This window comes from Rhinolophus hipposideros, assembly GCF_964194185.1.
Source record: "Rhinolophus hipposideros genome assembly, chromosome: 9".
NCBI lineage: Eukaryota > Metazoa > Chordata > Mammalia > Chiroptera > Rhinolophidae > Rhinolophus > Rhinolophus hipposideros.
Genome location: NC_138055.1, coordinates 4,357,985 through 4,370,163, shown reverse-complemented (window position 1 = coordinate 4,370,163; position 12,179 = coordinate 4,357,985). Strand labels below are relative to the sequence as shown.

At 53.7% G+C, this 12,179-nt stretch overlaps 1 protein-coding gene across 3 annotated transcripts in view; it reads right to left on the bottom strand.

The window, feature by feature from the left end:
- The window catches only part of SHISAL1 (shisa like 1), a gene marked incomplete at its 3' end in the record, with an annotated part of 126,052 nt that overhangs the window by 32,090 nt on the left and 81,783 nt on the right, over positions 1 to 12,179 (bottom strand). For all 3 annotated transcript variants that reach the window (XM_081061565.1, XM_081061564.1, XM_081061566.1), the window contains exons 2-3: positions 10,659 to 10,754; positions 8,066 to 8,279 (exon numbers count right to left, since the gene is read on the bottom strand). In XM_081061565.1, the coding sequence (XP_080917691.1) occupies positions 8,066 to 8,279; positions 10,659 to 10,725 (281 nt within the window). In that variant the 5' untranslated portion in view covers positions 10,726 to 10,754. The remainder of the gene's footprint in view (positions 1 to 8,065; positions 8,280 to 10,658; positions 10,755 to 12,179) is intronic.

Sequence of the window (12,179 nt, the reverse complement as noted above, 5' to 3'; positions counted from 1 at the left end):
ATGACAGCGACCCTGCCCCAGAGCGGTGGGGGTGGGGGAGGAGTCCTGGCGCCCTCTCCTCATGCCCACCCTCCTCATCCTCATCCTCTCCCACCCGCTCTGCTCGCCTCCTCCCACACCCCTGGAGTCCACTGTCTTGGACCCTGCCCCCACCCGGGCATCTACCCAGAACCCCAAGTCCTTGGACCCTGATCCTGGGGGCCCCCCACTGTTAAGCCTTTGACCAGACCGTGAAAGCTTGGAAAGCCATCCAATTTCCCCTTTGGAAGGAATTCTCGGTTGGGCCTTTGGGACTCCCAGGATGTGGCGGCCCCCACCTTCACTCATGCCCCGCCCCACACTGGTGCTACTCCTGGACTTGCCAGCTGTCTCTTGTGGGTGCCCCTGCTTGCCCACCCTCCTGGCCTTGGCTTATGCTGTTCCCACCACCTGGGGTGCCCCTGCTGCTCTCCTCACTGCCCCCCACACTGCCAGCTCCTCCCCATCGTATTGGGCCCAGGGCGAATGCAGGAAGTCTGTCGTCTTAGGACAAGCTGACCCCAGCTCCAGGTGGTAACCCCTGCCCTCAGCATCTACTGGCCACCCCACACCCCCACGTGCTGTGTGAAACTCAGCCAGGGCACTCCTGCCCCGCCCCCACCCCGCCCACCACCAGCTCCCTTCCATCCCACTCTGTGTTTCTCTCTCTCAGAAACCAGCTGTCAGCTCAGCTGCCCTCCCCACACCCCACGCAGCAGTCACTCGTCCTGCCCGTCCCATCGGTCACCTTTCAGACCCTCCCTCTTTCCCCTCCCCCACTAGGTCCTTTTCGCCAGGCACCACCAGACTGTATGCTGATGGGGGGTCTCAGGGCCCCCTGACATCGTTGTTCTTATTCTTTCACCCAACATTTCCCCACCAAGGACTGCTCCGCCCTCCAGAAGCAGAAATGATGGAGGGTTTTAAGCTGCAAATGCCCACAGCCCTTTGGGAAGCCTGGCTCGCTGGCCAAGCTGTGTCTTCACTGAGCAATGTGCTTTGCTTGCTCCCACACCAGGCCTTTGCACAAGCTGTGCCTTCTGCCTGGGCTGCCCGTTCTGTTTCCGCAACTCCTTCCTCTCCTGCCTGACTCCCACTGGGCCCTCTTGGAGACCACCTCCCCCAGGCAGCCTTCCAGACATGTTGCGCTTTTTACACAGAGTCAGGCAGAGTCTGCCCCGCAGAAGGGCAGAGTCACGCCCCTCCTTTGGGCCCCTCAAGCCCAACCCCCACCATCTGGGGCCACGTTGTCCGTCCCATGTGTGTCCTCGTGCCCAGGCCAGGTCAGCGTCTCCCCTTGCACCCTGGACGGGCAGCTTTGGCTGGGGCTGCTGTGCTCCACACCGGGCTCCCCAGGGACTGTGGCTGTGCAAAGGAACTGATTTATTCATCACTCAGATACCACCTCCATCTGCTCCCTGCTGCAGGCACCTGTTCAGGGGGGTGTGTGCTGGCTGGTGGTGGGGAGACCGCACGCCACTGAGAGTGCCCAGCCTCTCTGCCCATAGCCCACTGGGAGGGACCCGACGCAGCTCTCGCCAGATGGGCCCCTTCCTGTCCTGGGTCCCCATAGCAGGTCTAGGCTCTATCTGGAGCTGGGGAGCACGGGCCTGGAGCCAGGAGGTCTGGTTCTTCCTCTGCTGTGTGGCCTGGAGGAATCCCTGCACCTCTCTGGGCCGGGAGGAGGTGGTGTGGAGTCCCTCCTGGCCTCACTGTCTAGACTCTGGATCTTCCTGACTCGGTTCACCCCCAGCCCGGCCTTCGCCTCAGCAGTTACATGGGGGCTGCTTCCCCCATTCTGCCCGCTCCCCCAGCCCCCTACCAGGCTGGGCTCACCTCTGCCTGGAAGGCCTTCCTCCCCTTCACTGGTGGCCCCTTGAGGGGGAGGCCTCGGCACGCGTGTCCTGAGCACTAGCACGGAGCAGGTACTGCAGGTGCTCAGGCCTTACGAGGAATAAGGAACCTGACAATACTGTATCACAGCTGCCCTCACTCCTTCCGACAGCTCCGCCTGCAGCCACCACCTCCATGAGGCTTGCAGCCGTCTCTCGGGCTTGTTTAGGCTAAGGTGTGAATGATTGACAGCCTTATTTCAAGGGAAAACTAGATTTGCCCTAGGGTAGGTGTCCACAAGGGCAGAGGAAGCGCCAGCCCCTGACCCACTGCTTTCCCCAGCACCCTCTCTGCAGCCTCCCCTGGAGCCCCCACAGATTTACCCTCAGCATCAAGCTTTTCCTCAGTGGTTGCCATGGCAGCAACCACAGGGGCTAAGGGAGGCATGTGGGGACAGGGCGCAAGGGCACCTTTTTAGCTTTGGGCCCATGAAGTGGAGTTCGTTATACTCACTGTCCCTTCATGCAAGCCTGCCCACACGCTCTGTCCTGCGCCTCTTCCTGCCCTGCTGCTAACATGTTTGGCCATGTGATACTCTTCGGCCAAGAAAACATGAGCAGAAGTGTCATGGATGTTCCAGAGTGGGAGTCACCCTTTGTTTTCACCACCTCTCTTTTCTCTCTGCTGTGGGGACATCCTACAACAGATGGAAACTGCTCAATCCGCCTGGGTCACAGAATGTACCATAAACAGACCCACAGGTGACCTGAGAGGGACAGGGAGTGTGAGCCAAAAATAAATCTTTGTGTCTCGAGCCCCAGGGACCTGGGGCTGCTCATTATGTCAGCATAACTGAGCCTGGATGACTGATACACCTGCCTCAAACCCTGCTCTGCTACTTATGTGCTGTGTGACTACCGGCAAGTTTTCATCTTCTCTGATCCTCAGCTCTGGGTAATGGGGCTACCAGGACCTTTTTTATAGATAACACCTCTACGTAGATGAAAGGTGTTGGTGTGAGGCCCCTCACATTACTTTAAGTGTTCATAAATGTTTATTTGTCTCCTGTTGCTGGCTTGGGGGAATGGATTCAGATTAGGAAACACCATGGATGCTAGAACCTCCCCAGTCTTTACAAGGCTGCCAGTATTTGTGTAGTTTTATGTCTAACAGGACTTGATGGGATTGGCCAACTGACAAGAACATCCTGGAACTTCTGACCACACTCAGGGACTGACCTCAGAGCCTGATAAGTGCTGGATGGTGATGGAAGGCTTGCAGGACGGTGCCCATGTGGAGGAAACCCAGGGCACGGGGTCTTCAGGCCCGGCCAATTGCCACTTGCTAGCCATCGGCATGGCTGAAACACTTCTGGGCAATGGGAAAGGACAGCTCTTCCCAGAAAGGGACGAGGTTTTGTGTACAGATGGGGAAGAGTGACGACTCATCCCCTTCACCCTGAGGCCTTTGAGGATTCTTTGTAGTCCTAGAAGCCTCTCCCACGCGCCCACCCCCAGAAGCCCATCTGCCTGGTGAAGGAACACCCAGGAATTGAAGAAGACTCCACGCCACCTCTGCCAGAGAGACGTTCCCTGTCCCCAGAGAGAGCTGACCGCTGACCCTTCACGCCCCATCCCACCCGTGCCCAGAGCAGATGCTCCCACTGCTTGTGCAGGGCCCTGGGTGTGGCTGCTGTGTGGCCAGCATCCCACCCGGCACCTGGCATGGGAAGGTGTGCAGTACACTTCTCCTGAACACCAAGGGCCCCTCTGCCCAAGAGGCTGGAGGTGGCCCATCGCCAGGGCACTAGGCTTGGCGGGGCTGCACCCCTCATTCTGCCTGCCTTTCCGCCAGGCAGCCAGAACCAAAATGAACCATTCTGTCCTCCGGAAAAACACAAATAAATAAGTCGTCAGAAGTGCTTTCCTCTTCATATCACAAATCCCGCCTCCTGGCTGATTCACTGGCGGGGAGGGCAAGGTGGGCAGGCCCCGGGAGGTTTTTGCTACTAATGGACCTGTGCGTCTTCGTAAGGCCCTGGCCAGGGTCGTGGCTGCCCTGCTCCATGGAGACAGGCTGCTGGTGGGCGCTAACTGCGATGTTGGAAGGTGGCCTCTTGGCTGAGGTGTGGCTCATCCCCCACCATCAGACAGGGGCGGGGGTGGGGGTTGGCAGAGCCCAGTGGCCAGAGCCAGGGCCCAGGCATCCCTCAGGTTTCCATTATAGCTGGAACAGGTGACAGCACCAGCCTGGGCCCAGGCCCTTCTTTCTTTCTCTCAAAGTAGCTGTGAGGATTAATGACACAATACAATTGTCTCACCCAGGAGACGACTGGAGACCCAAAGGGCAGGACAGTCCCAGAGGTAGACTCTACCTGGCTCCCCTTGCACACCCAGGGCCACGGCGGACCTCCCAGCCTCGCAGGCCTGTCTGACCCAGTCCACTGACCCATCCTGCGGAGAGCTCCAGGACATCAGCCTGTCTGCCACTCCCCCCGCTCAACCTCAGTCTCCCTCTCTGCCACAGGCCCCGCCTTGATGCAAGGCCCTGGTCCAGCTCTGGGCTCAGGCCTTCTCCTCAGGGTCCCTGAGCTCAGGTAGCTGGGTGAGCCTTCCAGGGCCTGATCTGAGCTCTGGATTGGTCGTCTCCTGGGTCGCTCCTTCCCTTCCATTCAGCAGGGCTCCAGTCTTGCCCAGGTCACCACCAGGGCTTCTGCGGTGTCCTTGATGGTGCATAGATCCTGGTCCCATGCACCGTCCATGAGGACAAACCCAGCCTAAAGCCCTCAGGGCTGATTGCTCGCTGCCCCTAGGAACAAGTCCAAGCGCCACCCCTTCCGCCCCACTCAGCCCCCCACTGCCTCTCCCCCAGGTTCCCCTCGCACTCCACACTCTGGCTGCAGGGGGCCCTGCCTAGAAATGCTCCTTTCTCTGGGCCATGTGGCTCCCACCTTCTTAGAAACTTTTGGATGCATGGAATCAAGCACACGCCTCCCTCATGGGGCACCAGGAGCACTGTGACAGGACGGCCTGGTTGATGGACAGGCTCACCGCACAACTGGGCAGGCACCGTTCCCCCCGGGTCTCCATCCACGTCTGTGGAAAGGAGATGGCAGGGGGAGGGGTGCTCGGTGGAGAACAATGAAGGAGTTCTCCCTCCAGAGCAGGACAATCCTGCACCCACACTTGGCAGCATCAGGAAATGGTTGGTTGTCACAGCCTGGGTGCTGGGGCTGAGGTGCTCCTGGAGCCTAGTGGGTGGGCCAGGGACGCTCAAGCAGCCTCCACAGAGGACGATCCCCGCTCTCGGCCTCTCCTACTCAGACCTGCCTCCCCCAGACCTGGGCTGGCTCTTGGCTCCACCACTGACCAGCGCCTCAATCAGGTAAGTTACTCAACCGCTCCAAGCCTTATCTTCCTCAGGTGTCGGGGGGGCTAAGGATGGGTTGCCAGGTGACTTGAGAGGAACAGAGTTGAGCCCAGAGCCTGCCCCATGCGGCACGCTCTGTAATGCCGCCTGAACTTCAAGAGTAAGAACTGAGCTAAACCTCTGATCTTCAGTAATCTGTTCTTCCCTGAGGGAAGGCCTTCATTTTGTGGTCCATCTCTTCATGAGAAGCAGCCAGGACCCACTGCGCTGAAAGGACAGAGTGTTCTATGTGAAATCCTGTGTAAATGTGCAGATTATAGAAATCTGGGGGCTTCAAAACGAGGATCCCAGACACCGGTTGCCAGCGCCTTGGAGAGTCTGGCTGTCTGGCCAAGCCTCTGTCTTCCGTCTGGCTTGCTGCCGGCAACTACACTTGGGGACCTGACCCCAGTACTGGCACCACCTTCCACCCTCAGGGAATCAGTCTTTGGTCTTATAAAAGGCTTGGGTCAGGTTCGGCATGATTCCAGCCCTTGTGACAGACAGGCCTTGCTTGCTAAACAACTTAACACACAGAATTATTCTAAGGCCTTAGCAGATGGGAAGATCTTCACCCGTGCATTTGAGAAAGGAAGGCTGGGGAGCTGGCCTGACCAAAGGAAAGAAGCAACTTCCCCTGAGCTGGCATAGCATGCTGGCAAAGCACTCAAACCCTAACAGCAGACAGTGAGATAGGGGCTCAAACTTTCATCCCACCACCTCCCAGGAGTACAACTAGTCCCTTCAACAGTCACTCAACAAAAACTCCTTCCAAGTGGATATTTCCTTATCATGAAAAAAATATATATTCACCCCAAGAATCAGCCTGAGACTTTTTGGGCAAACATATGAAACATCCCCAATACAGTTAGGAAGAAGGTAAGAATGCCTGACAATTTTAAAGACTGTTTTAGAGGTACTCGACAACACCATAGGACAAGAAAAAGAAGTGAGGCCTAAAAATTAGAAAGCGGGAGATAGAGGTATTGTTTGCAAATGGCATAATTAAACCTAAGAGAATCAACTGAAAAAGTATTACAGAGATCAGAAATTTCAGTTAGGTAGTTGCAGACCTTCTAATAGCACCGTAAAAATAAATAAGTAGGAATAAATGCAAAAGATATACAATATCTAGAGAAAGAAAACTCCAGAATACGATGAAAGAAAATTTGAACAAATGGAAAGACATACTGTGTTCTTGGATAGGAATATTCAGCATCATGAAAAGTCACTTCTCATTGAATTAATTTATGAAGTCAACACAATCTCAGTGAAAAATACTAACTGGATTCTTTTTGGCAGAGGTACCATACAAGTTAATTCTAGAGTTCCTGTGACAAAAGAGTCAGGGGGAATAGACCAGGAAGACTTTAGAACATATTAAAAGCCACAGGCATAGTAGTGAACCTAATGAGATGCTAACATATGGATAGACAGACCAATGAATCCATTTAATACTTAATACTCCGTACTTAATACTTTAATACTGTGTTTCTGGAATATAAGACCTAGCCGGACAATCAGCTCTAATGCATCTTTTGGAGCAAAAATTAATATAAAACCTAGTAATATATTATGTTATATTATGTTATAGTATATTATATTATGTTACATTATGTTATATTATATAAGACCCGGTCTTATTTTATACAAGACGCAGTCTTATAGTAAAATAAGACCGAGTCTTATATTAATTTTTGCTCCAAAAGATGCATTAGAGCTGATTGTTCAGCTAGGTCTTATTTTTGGGGAAACACGGGTAGTTAAATTTAGTATATTATAGGATATGGTAAGTTTACATTTCACATCAGGGAAAAGATGGACAATTCAGTGGATGGTGTTGGGAAAACTAGCTACCCATTTGGAAAAAAAAATTTTTTTTTATTCCTACCTCAAAATTTACATCCAAATAAATTTCTGACTGATCAAAGATTTGAAGACAAAAAATTAAAACATAAAAGACGTAAAACATAACATGAGGGAATTTTTAATGATCTCAGAGTAGGGAAAGCCTTTTTTAGTATGATACAAAACCCAGAAGACATAAAAGAAAAACAAAATTAGATACAATTTGGTTATATATATATCAATTAAAAATTAAGCATGAGAAAAAAGCATCACAAATTCAAAGACACACTGGGAAAATAGTTGTAACGCATCATATTTCCTTCATATATAAAGAGTTCATGTGAATAAATAATAAAACGGCCAAAAACTCAACAGGAAAATGGCGAAGCTAGCTTACAGTAAAAAACAGCTAGCTTACAGTAAAAAAAATACAAATGGCTCTCAAATATGTGAAAAGATGTTCAGTTTCGCTCATAATAAGAGAAATTCGTGCTGTTTCGATCTTAGCATATTCCCACTGCTTTTCTGCTGGGAAACTCCTTTCATTCACTCATGGGTCTCTCCCTCAGAACCCTGGTGTCCTGTGTTTTAATCACCTGAAGGAAAGGGGCTGCATGGGATTAATCTCTTGGTCAATCAAAATTTGTTGAACAAATAATGAAGGAAGGAAGGAACTTGGGCCCCAGGGATTCCTTTTTGCCTGCAAAGTTCCACATATTTGACCTCGTTTAACTTTTGCAGCAGCCGAGAGGCAGGCATCAGGTGCCCATTTCTCAGATGAGAAGGTTAAAGCTCAGAGGGCAGACCAGGCCAGAAAACCAGGTCTCCTGAAGACTCTCCCAGACTCCCTCTGGGCCCACCCATCCTTGCAGTGGTTACCCAGCAGCCACCCCGGAGGATGGGGTGTCTGGCCGGCTCCCGCCGTGGCAGCGGGGGGTGGCCCCAGGGTGGCACTTACTTGTGCATGTAGCCTTCGGGGCTGGCTGTGAGGTTCGTCTGCATCACCGCCTGGAACTCTGTCTCGTTGCAGCAGTATTTGAAAACCGTGTTGTTATGGTGACAGCAGAGGATGAAGGTTTTGTTGTCAGAGAGCCGGGGGCAGTGGAAGCCAAAGTGGTAGCGGCCTTTGTGGTCCGTGTACGGCTCACAGACCCGGAAATGTGCGGACAAGACTAGAAAACAGAGTCGCCGGCTCAGTGGGTGCCCTCACCCAACCCAGCTGCCCGAGACCCTCACCCGTCTACGAGTGCCAGAGGCAGGGTCTGGTGGGTATGTTTTAAGGTTCTGCTTGTCTCTTCTCTCTCTGGGGGGTGAGGGTCCAATGCAAGCCTCACTTCTTCTGCCAGGAAGCCCTCTCTGGGCTCCCATCACCTTCCAGGCCTCCCTTGACCACAGCCCTGTTTATACTGTGTCCCCCAGACTGGGACTCCTTGGGGGCAGGGCAAGTCTGAAGACTCCTGCAGCTCTGCATACAGCAGGCACTCAACTAGAAAACATTACATAACTGTGCACCTACTATGTGTCTCACAGGCTCTACCTCATTTGATCCACTTGGCTACCCTAGCAGGCAGGTATGGGATCCCATTTTACAGATGAAGAAACTGAGGCTCAGAGGTCTAAGTGGTGGTGGAGTAGAACTCCATCCCAGGCCTGCCCGGATGTGGGAGCCCTCTCCACGTCTCCATCACTGTTTTTAATAACCTCTGTCGCTGTGTGGATGGGGGGTGGGGTGGGTGGGGCAGGGGCTGCTGAACAGCCCAGGCTGGCCTGGATGGCGAGCAGCATGGGTGCAAGAACCGGGTCGTCTTTATGGAAAAAGGGTATCCCCTCTGTACCTTGGTTTCTACTAAAGCAGTGCCCTAGACCCAGACGTCTCCAAGGGCCTGTCCTGGTCACTCCCACCTTCTAGTGACAGCTGCCCTGGCCTAGGAGAGAGACCCCTGTTAAGGCACCGATGCTGACGCCAACCCAGGATGGCATTTACTAGTTGCACAGATGGTGATAAACAGGAGAGAAAGCCTGAACAAATAACAATGGAAAAAAACCTGGAGCCGCTGTCTGGGACTTAATTAGTATCTTCATAAAAGGGATCGCTGTATCTAATTTGTATTGCTGAAAAGGGGCCTCTTGGCTGAATACATTTCTCCAACCACAAAGGCACTGGTTTTGCCCGAGCTCCTCCAGCTAGTCGAAAGCTCTCTCGGTGAGAGGTGATTGGAAGGCAGCCAACACAGCTACCGCGTCCGCTCGGGCTGCCCGAGGGGAGTCCCAGCTGGGCCACGCTGGCTGGTGGGTGGCCTGGGTGGCCTCGTGACATCCTGTGCCCCTGCCCCAAAGTCCAGCACTCTTTCCCGCAGGGATGGGTGGGGGGGTGGCTATGACCACTGCAGGAAAAGGGTCCCAGCATTTCAGGAGTCAGGGCAGCTCCAGGCCCCAATCTCAGCCTCCACCTTGGGAAACAGACTCTTTTCTCGGATGCAGACAAGTATGTCTCGGGGGTGCACCTTCTCCATTAGTCTCCTGTACTCCCATAGGACAGAGGAGAAAACTGAGGCTCAGAGCAGCGGTTTCAAAGTGAGGTTCTTGACCTGCCATGCCTGCATCCTCTGAGGATTGGTCAGAAATGCTGGTTCTCGGGGCCCCTCAGCAGACTTTCTGAATCAGAAGCGCTGAACAGGGTGTGGGGGGAGTCCTGCAGGGGACGCCGATGGGCATGGGTTTGCAACCCACTGGCCGAGGGGAATGACATGCTGGAGGCGGGAAATGAGCAAGGGAGCAGGACGGGATACCAAGAAAAACAGAGACCGAGAGACAGAGACAAAGGGAGGGAGAGACAGAAAGACAGAGACAGAGGAGAGACAGGGAGAGACAGGCAATGGAAAGAGAGACAGAGAGTAGGTACATTGCTGGGACCAGGGCTGAGCCAGTCAGGGGTTGCTCGTGGCCACCTTTGCTGTGGGGACTAGGGCGGACTTCTTTGTTGGCTAGGTCTAGTTTGGAGCAGCTGGAGGACTTGGTTTCTGCCCATCTTCATAAACAGGAGAGTGAGAGCCCATCTGCAGCCCCACCTGGGGTCACGGGGATGGCCTAGGAGGCTGGTGGGTGTTGGGAGGGGAGGCCCCAGCGTCACGCTGCCAGGGTTAGAATTCCAGCCCCTCACTAGCTGTGCTGTCACACGCTAGTCAGTTCCCTCTCCAAGCTGCAATTTCCTCATCAATGCAATGGGATGCCCAGGACATCGCCTGACTTTGACTTGCAGGAATAGTGAAGAGAATTGGGTAAGGGCCTTTCCCAGGGCGGGCTGGCAGCCACCGTACACCCCACCGCGTCCGAATCTCTCAGCTGAACTCTGGGGACAGGTGTGTAGGGCGCAGCACACAGTAGGTCTCACAGCACCGAACCGTTGCTCCTCACGAGGGGGATGTCAGTGGGGCAGGGAACTAGGGGAACCCCGTGAGCACCCAAAACCCTGGGTTCTCTACCACTGACCCCGGGAAGTGATTACCTGCCCCCCACTTCCCCTTCCCGCTGAGCACCCATGGAGGTTCTACCTGCAGAAATCAGCAGCGAGAGGACCGCGAGCACGTTCAAGGACTGCTGGCCACAACTGGTCATCATTCGGCTTGCATCGATCCGTCGAGAGCTGCCTGTTTAACGAGATCCAGGAGAGGCCGGCTGTGGGCTGCCTGGCGGCGGGGACAGTCACTGGTTGCGCTGCCCACAGCAGGGGATGCGGTGCGAGCACGAAAGCGAGTTTGCCAGGAGCAGGAGCCTGGCGTAGAGGATGAAACGCACCATCCAATTTCCTTTCTGGAATGAATGACCTTCCCCCACCAGTCAACTGTCACCTCCTTTTCTTTTCACAGCAAAATGAGACTTAATCAAAGGAGGACGGGTGGCTCAGGTGGTGGAAATAACCATGGGGCGGGTGAGGCCGGTGGGCAGGGCGAGCACACAGGGATGAGAAGGGTTGGCTGGGGAGAGCTCCCGCTCCACCAGGGCCTTGCAGGACCCAGGTCTCCCTGCTGTGTCACTAACGGTGACTTCCATTAACCCCTCCGCAAGTGTGCATTGCCCAGGCACCTTCCAGGCATTAGGGAAACAGCAGTGAACTGCACAGACATGAAGTAGAACTAAATAGAAACTGCCCCTGCCCCAGTGGCACTCTGGTGAGAAAGGCTGACAGCATGCAAACAAACAGACGAATATTTAAAATGCTCCGGACTCCAGAGGATATAGCCCGAAGAAGGGAAAGCAGGAACTCGAACGGATACTTGTCAAGCCATGTTCACAGCAGCACCATTCACAAGAGCCAAAAGGTGGGAGTAACCTTGTTGTCCATCACCGGATGAATGGGTGAACCAAAGGATGGTCTAGACACATCACGGAATACGATTCAGACTTAAAAAGGAAGGAAATCCTGTCACTTGCTACAATATAGATGACCCTTGAGGACATTATGCTGAGTGAAATAAACCAGTCACCAAAGGGCAAAGACTGCACGATTCCACTGATCTGAGGTCCCTAGAGCAAATTCATAGAGACAGAAAGTAGAATGTGGTCAGCGGGGGCTGGGGGAGGGGAAATGGGCAGTCAGTGTTTCATGGGGACGGTTCCAGTTTGGGAAAATGGAAAGAATTTTGGGGATGGTGGTGGTGATGGTTGCACAACGTGAATGTACTTAATTCACTGAACTGTGACTTACAAATAGTTAAAACGGTAAATTTTATGTAAAGTGTATTTCATCATAAGAAAAAAGAGCTATGAGGGAAATACAGCAAAGCACATGGGGGGCGGGGGCGTGGGAGCTGCTTTAGACTGGGTGGTTGGGCTGGCCTCACTGTGTAGGTGACAGCTGGGCAGACTTGGGTGAGACGAGAGCCAGAGGTGTGGCTCCTTGGAGGAGTGCTGCAGACCAGAGAGCAGCCAGTGCAAAGGCCCTGAGGTAGCAACACCAGAAGGCCAGTGGGGGAGGGGTAGAGACCCATGATGGGGAAGAACTTGCTGAGCACTGACTGTGCCAGGCTCTGGGACAAATGAGGCCCTGCACACCACCCTCTAACCTCATGGCA